Source organism: Phytophthora infestans, genomic scaffold, assembly GCF_000142945.1.
Source record: "Phytophthora infestans T30-4 supercont1.809 genomic scaffold, whole genome shotgun sequence".
Classification (NCBI taxonomy): domain Eukaryota; phylum Oomycota; class Peronosporomycetes; order Peronosporales; family Peronosporaceae; genus Phytophthora; species Phytophthora infestans.
Window position 1 is genome coordinate 99 of NW_003307419.1, and position 8,705 is coordinate 8,803.

The window sequence follows — 8,705 nt, forward strand, 5'->3', positions numbered from 1 at the left end:
TCATTGGCAGCTGCTAAGATCTCGCACAGTAGGCGATGAATCCACTTGCCTTCTTGAATTGCCAGACTTAGCGCGATGTACTCCGCTTCGCTCGTAGACAGCGAAACACTTGACTGCTTCTTGCTGCCCCAGCTCACTGGCGCACCCATCAGCATGAACGTGTAGCCGGAAGTCGACTTGCGGTCCGCGAGGTCACCAGCCCAGTCTGCGTCAGAGTATCCGCGAAAGTCGATGTTGTTACCCGGCTTGTAGCAGATTCCATGCGTCTTGGAGCCTTGCAGGTAGCGAAAGATGCGCTTGACCGCAACCCAGTGTTCTTCTTGGGGATTCTCCATGAAGCGCGACACATAGCCCACCGCGTACGCAATATCTGGACGCGTCGCGTCATCAGGTGCATTAGTGCACCAACAGCTTCGCGAAACGGAGCTTGTACCTTGCTCGCCGCGTCGCTTGAACCAGTCGAGTGCTTATATCCACCGGACTCACCACAGCCTTGCACTCGTCCATACCAAAGCGCTTCAGGATGTCATCCACATAACGCCGCTGGCTCATCGTCACGCTGCCGTCCGGACCGTCTACCAATTCGATCCCAAGGACGAGCACACACTTGCCGCTGTCAGTCATTTCGAAGCGTGTCTTGAGGTCGTCCTTCGTGTGTGAGATCAGCTCGGGTGAGCTTCCGGTGACCAGGACATCGTCGACGTAGACCAGTATGAGTACACAGTGGCCATCAACAACTTTGATGTAGAGGCACGGGTCAAAGGCCGAAACTTGAAAGCCGATAGAGCATACGAACTCGTCGAAAGTCTCGTTCCACACGCGCGAAGCTTGTTTTAGACCGTAAATGGCCTTTACCAATTCCAGGCAGTCGAAGTCACCGTCGAGCTCGACACCTTCGGGAACCACGCAAAACACGATCTCCCTCATCACGCCGTACAGGAATGCCGTCACCACGTCTAGTTGGTCTAGCGGCCAGCCAAAGTACTTGGCCAAAGCGATCACCATGCGCAACGTCACGTACTTGACAACCGGCGAGAACGTCTCAGTGTTGTCGATGCCGTACTTTTGCTTGAAGCCCTTGGCCACGAGGCGTGCCTTGTACTTCTCGATCGATCCGTCCGCTTTGCGCTTGATCTTGAACACCCACTTGGTACCAATAGCGCGCTGTCCGTTCGGCAACTTAGCAGCACGGAACACTCCTCGAAGTCGCATCGACTTGAGCTCAGCACGAATTGCTTTGCGCCAGTGCACTTGGTCGGGGCCGTTCACCGCCTCTTGGAAAGTCGCTGGCTCCGATAAGTCCACCGCAGCTTCGACTGCGTTGGCACTTGCACGCCAAAACACGGGGGGAGTCGATTCTTCATCTTGATCTCCAGCTTTTTCTTCTTCGTTTACGTCTGCTCGACGTGAAGACGAATTGGTCGGCGCACTTGCTTCTTCCAGTCCGGGTCGATGACGCGTAGCTCGCGGTCTTGTGGCAGATTCATCTTCACTCGGGCGGCTCTTGCGCTTTCCCGCCTGCCTGTGCTCCGTCTGACGCGAACCGTCATTGTCGATGTCGAGAGATTCGAAGTCCAGGTCGTCGACGTCTTCATCGGAAATTGGGTCTGAAAGTCCAAAGGTCGATTCATCGAAGTTGACATCGCGACTGATAACCACCTGCCCCGCCTCGATGTCATAAAGTCGATACGCCTTGGATACTTCTTCGTAGCCCAGGAACAATCCGGCGCGAGCCTTCGGATCCCACTTGAGCCGTTTCTCCTTTGGAGTTAAGATGAAAGCTCGACAGCCGAAGACGCGCATGTGTTTCACACTCGGCGCGGACTTGTACACAATCTCGAACGGAGTCTTGCACTCGATCTTTGGTGACGGCAGGCGGTTCTTCACGTAGATGGCCGTCATCGCCGCTTCACCCCAGAAACACTTGTCTAGCTTGGCATGATGCAGCATGCTGCGGCCGATCGTGACGATGGTGCGGATGGCCCGCTCTGCCGTGCCGTTAGTCTGGTGCGCGTACGGAACCGTGGTTTGTTGCTCGATGCCCTCGTCTTCGTAGAAATCTTTAAGCGAGTTAGTCGCAAACTCACGAGCTCCGTCGTGTCGCACGAACTTGACCTTCTTGCCAAACTGCTTCTGCACCTTCGTGATGTACGTCTTGATGCAGTCTTCGCTTTCTGATTTGGCACGCAGACAGAAGCCCTTCATGCATCCGCTGGCTTCGTCCACGATCAGTAGCAAATATTTGCTGCCACCAAGCGAGGACTTCTCCATGGGTCCGCAAATGTCGAAGTGAAGCAACTCGAAAGTGTCGTAGCGACGCTTGTCACGGTTGCTAGGGAATGGTTTTTGGACCATCTTGCCTTGCTGGCAGCCGCGACACAGACTTGGTCCGCTAGGCTTGGAAGGTGCTTTCGCGTCCTTGATCATCTTGTTGTCGACCATCTTGCGAAGCACCTCGACTGGAGCGTGACCCATACGCGCATGCAGGTCGACCGTCCTTCCAGTTGTCGCCGCATTTGCTGATCGAAGAGGCGTGCGAAGCCAGTAGAGTCCATCTACGAGATCCGCCGATGCCACCACTTGATTCGAGTCCTTGCGTGAGATGTGCATCTCAGTGCCATCGAACACCACCTGGAACTTTCCGTTCTTGTTGATCTGCGGTACTGAAAGCAGATTCTTGCTCATGTTAGGCACATAGAGCGCGTTCTTGATCTCGATCTCGCGCTCGGTGCCGTTGGGCAGGACCACTCTTTCCACGATGGTCCCCACACCCTTGATAGCCGCCTTGTTCCCGTCGGCCACCGAAAGTTCGCCTTCATTGCGCTCGATGAGATTGGCGAACTTGGACTTGTCGTTACAGATGTGGTGTGTGGCACCACTGTCGACCGCCCACATTCCAGACACATTCTTGTTCGTCGATACTCCACATTCCAGGGAAACCGCGAACGCTACTCGATCGTAGTCGTAGTCGTCGTCGCCGTCGTTTCGCCACTGGATGTTGTTAGCTCCGCGTCCACGGCCGTTGCCGCCGCGTCGAGCACCTCGACCCTCATCCTTCTGCTTGGTCCAGCACTTGTCAATCATGTGCCCCAATTTCCCGCAGTACGTGCATTGGCGAGACTCTCGGTCGGTGTTGAACGCCTTGGCCGCGTTTTCAGTTTTCACCGTCGCCGTCTTCTCACCTTGTCGCTTGATGTGCTCGTTTGTGAGCACTTTCACAACGTCTTGCGACCGCAGCTCTGCGTTGCTCATCTCCAGATTGAGCACGACGTTCTCGTAGCTCTTGGGGAGACTTCGCAGTAAGCAGATCGCCACGTCCTCGTCCTCCATCTTGGCGCCGATGCTGCTGAGCTTGGCGCTGATGTTGAGGACCTCGTTGCAATGATGCAAGACATTGCCGCCTTCCGACATCTCCATGCTGAAGAGTTGGCGCTTCAGGTAGATGCGACCAGCCTTCTGCGACCCACCATACAGCGTCTTCAAGCGCGTCCACGCGCCCCATGCTTCCTCGCAGTCATCAACCACGTGATGGTAGTCCGCGTTCATGTGGAGCAACATCAGTCCGAACGCAATGTTGCTCGCCTTGACGTAGTCGTCCTTGGTCCGGATGTCCGTGAAGCTCGGCGTCGTTTCCCGGTTCACTACGTGCCATACCGACTTGGTCAGAAACACGCCACGCATGTAGCGGTTCCACGTCGCGTAGTTGTCACCGTTGAACTTGTCGATGGTGACCTTAGTCGAGGCGTCATGGGCAGAGGACATGGTGCTTGGGCTCATAACCTGTTAAAGGTGTAGAGGTGTTGAAACGAAGCTTGGGACTGAACGGAGTGACTTCTGCACTTGGTGCGGAGACCGGAGTGAAGGCACTTGAGCGGAAGAAGGAAGATTCGAAAGTGATTGATTTATCGGGTCTTACACTGTCCTCACTACCTAGGTCATCCAATCATTCTACTCATCCAATCATTCTGTACTCGTCCAATCATTCTACTCGTCCAATCATGGATGGCATAAACAACGTACCATAATCACAGCGGGATCGTATTGGACCGGTTCAGGTTGACCGGTTAATGGGTACAACTGGTACACAGTACCAAGACCAGCAACCCTCAATACTCCAGCAACCCCTGACGACGTCCAGATGTCATGAGTTCTTGTTCGCCTGCACATATCTGTCAGTACTGTGAGTATATATACCGAGCTGTCTGCAGAACGTACCAACGAAGTATTTAACTCCGCGCTTCTCTGCATCCAAGCGGCCAGTCACACTGGGCATCACGTACGTGAAGTCCGCACTCAGTCCTTTAGGCTTCCTCGCTTTCCATCCTGCCTTGGATAGCTCGCGCCATAACTGCTTGAACGGTTTCTCGTTGGGAGCGTTCATTCTCGAATAAATCTGAAATCTGTGGTCACCAACAACTGCCGAAAATAGCAAGAAACTGAATTTTTAAAACCTCCAGTCATCTTATACTGTCTTTTCTATTCAATTCGAATTATCCCCGGCTATCTTCCCTTCGTAGATCCTTCAAGATCGAACCACCCATCTCTACCCTTTACAAACACAAGCATGCGAGGAATTGCGACGATTACAAGCTTGCTGGAAATTATGTCCTGTCATAATTCTTATTCTGTAGAATACAGAATAGCGCTGTAAAAGGGTTCATGGACTCAAAAACCTAAATGTTATCTAATATTTATTTATTATAGAATAAGCTGCCAAAACCCAGAACTGTGTTGAACATGTCGCTCGGGTTCCTGACGGAGTCGGCACTCGTGCCGTCCAAGGCCAAGGAGATCAAGGTCGACGCCAAGTCTCTTGTGGACTTGAAGGCCGTTGTGTTCCAGAAGGACCAAGAGCGAAAACGCCGGCTGCAAGATGCCTTAACAGCAGAAAACGACGAAGAGAGCTCGTGTCGCCGTTTAGGAAAATACGCGCATTTGCGAGGCGGCAGCAAGCGGCGTAAGCGGTCTGACGAGAACCGTGTAGGTAAAAATTATCGTAACAGAGGCGTGGACGCTCGCAATCAGCGCGATGAGGCGAAAAAAACGCAAGAAGCTCCAGACGAAGGCGACGACGAAGCATGGAGCAAGAAGTCAGCGGAGATGCTTCGAAAGAAGACAAAGCTGTACGAGGAGATGGCCAATGGAGGAAACCGAGACTTTATGAAAGGGGAATGTCTGGTTAACTTTGAAGCCAAGAAGAAGTTGAGCGAAGAGATGAGTGTTAAGGATAAGAAGACTATGGTGGAAATCATGGACGAGTTCGGACGCACAAGGAATGTCGCGACGGGCAGCGAGGAGTACGCAGCGTTCTTGGGAACGCAACAGCAGTTTAAAATGGAGACATCTGAGAAGCAACACCGTGGTGGAGCTGAAGACAACACAAGAGAAGAAGGAAGCTTTGTGGTTTCGCAGTGGGAGAAGCGCTTAAAAAGTACGGAGAAACGCCATTTAAAGGAAGTGCACGAGAGAGCGACTCTTGCGCAGTCATTGGCGCACCCTTCTTTATCCGGTGTGGTGGACAAGAAGACGAGGGAGCAGTTGCGTCTGGAGCGTCTTCGCAAACAACGCGAAGAAGTAGCCGGATCGACTGAAAGCGCTACATATACGAGCACTATGCCTGATTCTGCAGCATCTGAGAAGGCGACGGACTTCTTGAACCAGCTCTCGTCGTTGATGTAAATGCAGAATTGAGATATGTTGCGACTCAAAATAAAGGTTGACATTGCTTTAAATCTATTACTCTACGTATGGGTGAAAGTTAGCGAATGCGCGCGAGGCGTCAGCGAAGCTGTCATGGTCGAGATTTGTGGCTTCACAGAATTTGTACCTGAAGAGGTACAGCTGCCATCTACCGGTTTCAACCTCGCTGGATCAGCCTCGCGAATCATGGCACGAGCCAGTGCCATCATCGGATCAATGAGGAGGCAGCCAGTTACATGCGTCTTGCCAGCAAATACAAATGGGATCTCGGTACAGCCTAAGATTATAACTTCAGCTCCCTGCTCGCGTAGATGCAGCGCATAGCGATGGAAATTTGCCTCCGAACGCGATGACACTGAAGGTGCCGTACTCTTCACTCCCCACTCGCGGATATAAATCGATTCGTGAAGCTCCTGCTGCATCACTCCGGCATACACTTCCACCACAGTGTACCCACGCGGCTCCATTAAATCATGGTACACGCGTGAGTTTCGTGTTCCTGTAGTAGACATCAGTCCTACGCGTTTACATGATGGCAGCTTGTTTGCGATGAACGCCACCGTCTCTTCCAACATGTGCACGTGATGTACGTAGCTCGCATGACCTGTTCGCCGTATGAACTCGTTCCAGATTGGTTGAGCATGAAACGTATTGCACGGCACACCTACCACAAGTCGAGCACGTCCCGCAGTGGCTGCAGCATGCATCATGGAGAACGTACGGGCCATGCCACATGCTGGGTTCTCCACCTCCTTCGCTGAGTCGTAAGATATATCTTCGTCTGTAGACCCGCTATCCGAGTCGGAATCAGTTGCATCAGCGCCGACGCTCGCGGCGTAAACGAGGTACTCGGTACGGTCCGTCATATCTTCGGAACGCGAGAAGTGGCAAACATTCAGAAAACCTTGGTCCTCTCCAGCACTGTCGGTGTTCTGCAGTATGAGCTGGTGCAGCAACAATCCCGCAGCCGGACCCACTCCGCCGCAGATACCAAGCATCACCTCATTGGGTTTCTTGGTCCTGATCGTCTTCACCTTCAAAGCCACCGGAGATTCCATCACCTGCACTGGTGGCGCGGGCTTGCAGTCGTCGGATGCGGGACACACCATGATCTTGATCGGGTTGCGTACTCAGAGGCAGCTCACTGATGCGGCGCTCGATAGCGCAAGTTCATGCCAATTCGTAGCGTGAAGGCCTCTGCCACTACAGCACGATGATTGGCTGATGGACATCATCAGATCTGAGAACGCTTAAATTGTGTTGCAAAATGTCCGACCCAACAGCACATTTAAAAATGCTGTTCATCGCAAGTGCAATGACATATCGGTCTCGTGCTGTAGCGACTCGCAGTAGAACATTCCCCGTCTAAAAATTATGAGACTGTCGAATTCAAGGTGCTGCCCATCGCGTTAAGACGTAGAAGTATTAATACGTATTTACAAGAATGTCCTCCATCAACAGCTATGTACTACAGTACATGCATTTTAAACTTTTTAAAACACGTACAGCTGGGTATCGCCATCGGCAGCAAGCAGGGCAAGATTCAACTGGCGCAACTTTGGTCCAAATTGGTCGACGTCGCAGCATCATTGTTTCAGTCCGAGTTTCATCCAATAGTAGTAGCTCTCTTCTATCAATGGCTGAAATATCAGTGTAAAAAAGCTCAATTGGTTGAAAGCTATCCCCTTCAGTTTACATCTGATGAAATCTGAGAAATGCGTGCACAAAAGTGACATACATCGCACTCACTTCTCATCTACCCGCTGCAAGCAGGTCGCCATTGCACAAGGCAAGTTGCCAATATTAGCTCTCCCTTGAACGCCAAACTAGTTCAATTACCACTCTACACGCTACAAACGAAGAGCTCCCACCACCGTCCAACTTTTTGCTCCGTCTCAGACAACAATGGCCACCGTGACACCCCCAATCTCCTCAACGTCAGTGGCAGCAGAACCACAATTGAAGCTAGAGCTGACGCGCACTGATAGCAAGCGACAGATTTCACTGGTACTGCAACCCAATACCACATGGAAGGACTCGGAGCGCATCGCTCAGTTCGTTGCGAACTTCACCAGCGCCGTAATGGTCGTGGCCATTGCTAGCTACTACCTCGTACCCATGGCTGCACTAGCAATGGTAGAGACCCCACGCTTTGCTGCTCAAATCCACACACGTGCAGTGTGGACAACAGGGAATGCCTCTATCGTACTTACTGATGGATGGAAGGCCATGCAGGCGCTCGACATCAAAGCCTCCAGCTCGTTTGTATCGATCTTGCAGGCCATGTACAACAGCCCACAGGTCACTGCAGCACTCACATTGACAATCGCGTGTTTGGTGCTTATCCACAAGTACAAAGTCATCGGCTGGTTCCTGTATCTGCAGGCGAGAGTTTCGCTGCAGTGGGGTATCGCACTGTACCAGTTGGCTCGCATTTTCTTCTCCATGTCGTGCTATTTCACCGTTAAACTCATCAAAATCGTACTGGTCGTCGTAAAACGTGGGTATGCAAGTATCTTTGGTGTACGCAACCGACAGGCTGCAGCTCTGCGACAGCTTATGAGGACTGCACCGACTCACGCAGTATGGGCGGAGATGGCTGAATATTTGGATACATTGGAAGGCAAAGACGACTGGAAGACAACGATATCTGACGAAGATTTAGAGTACTGTGACTTTGTCCAGCTACGAACAAACTTGACTGCTCTACAACGCGTTTTGAACGAAGACAAGCCCAACATCCGAGAGCTACGGTACATGATGGCAGCTTGTGTTATGCGGAACGAGTTGGGTGTGGACTCGCCAAGTCTACATCTTGAATGCAAATCCGGCACCAAGACTGTGATTAACGAGTACAACGATGCTGTCGTTCAAGCACTGGAAGTTCTAGGAAGCGCAAGTGCAGACGAGTTCCCGCGCGAGGAAAAAGTTCAATTCTTCAAGCATATCAAGCAGTCGTTCGGCTCAACAGCGCTGTGTTTGAGTGGCGGTGCTCCATCGCCATG

General features: G+C 52.1%; 3 protein-coding genes across 3 annotated transcripts; 2 read left to right on the forward strand and 1 right to left on the reverse strand.

The window, feature by feature from the left end:
• Positions 1-4,712: 4,712 nt before the first annotated feature.
• On the forward strand, positions 4,713-5,679 carry PITG_21993 (uncharacterized protein; the record flags this gene model as incomplete). The annotated part of the gene is made up of 1 exon (XM_002999283.1): positions 4,713-5,679. One exon carries the CDS (start codon positions 4,738-4,740, stop codon positions 5,677-5,679), a length of 942 nt encoding a protein of 313 aa, XP_002999329.1.
• A 178-nt stretch (positions 5,680-5,857) lies between these two features.
• Positions 5,858-6,758, reverse strand: PITG_21994 (uncharacterized protein; the record flags this gene model as incomplete). Its single annotated transcript, XM_002999284.1, has 2 exons — positions 5,858-5,866; positions 5,958-6,758. The coding sequence occupies 2 exons, from the start codon at positions 6,756-6,758 to the stop codon at positions 5,858-5,860; spliced, it is 810 nt and encodes a 269-aa protein (XP_002999330.1).
• Positions 6,759-7,605: 847 nt separating this feature from the next.
• Positions 7,606-8,461, forward strand: PITG_21995 (uncharacterized protein; the record flags this gene model as incomplete). Its single annotated transcript, XM_002999285.1, has 2 exons — positions 7,606-8,379; positions 8,447-8,461. The coding sequence occupies 2 exons, from the start codon at positions 7,606-7,608 to the stop codon at positions 8,459-8,461; spliced, it is 789 nt and encodes a 262-aa protein (XP_002999331.1).
• Positions 8,462-8,705: the final 244 nt, after the last annotated feature.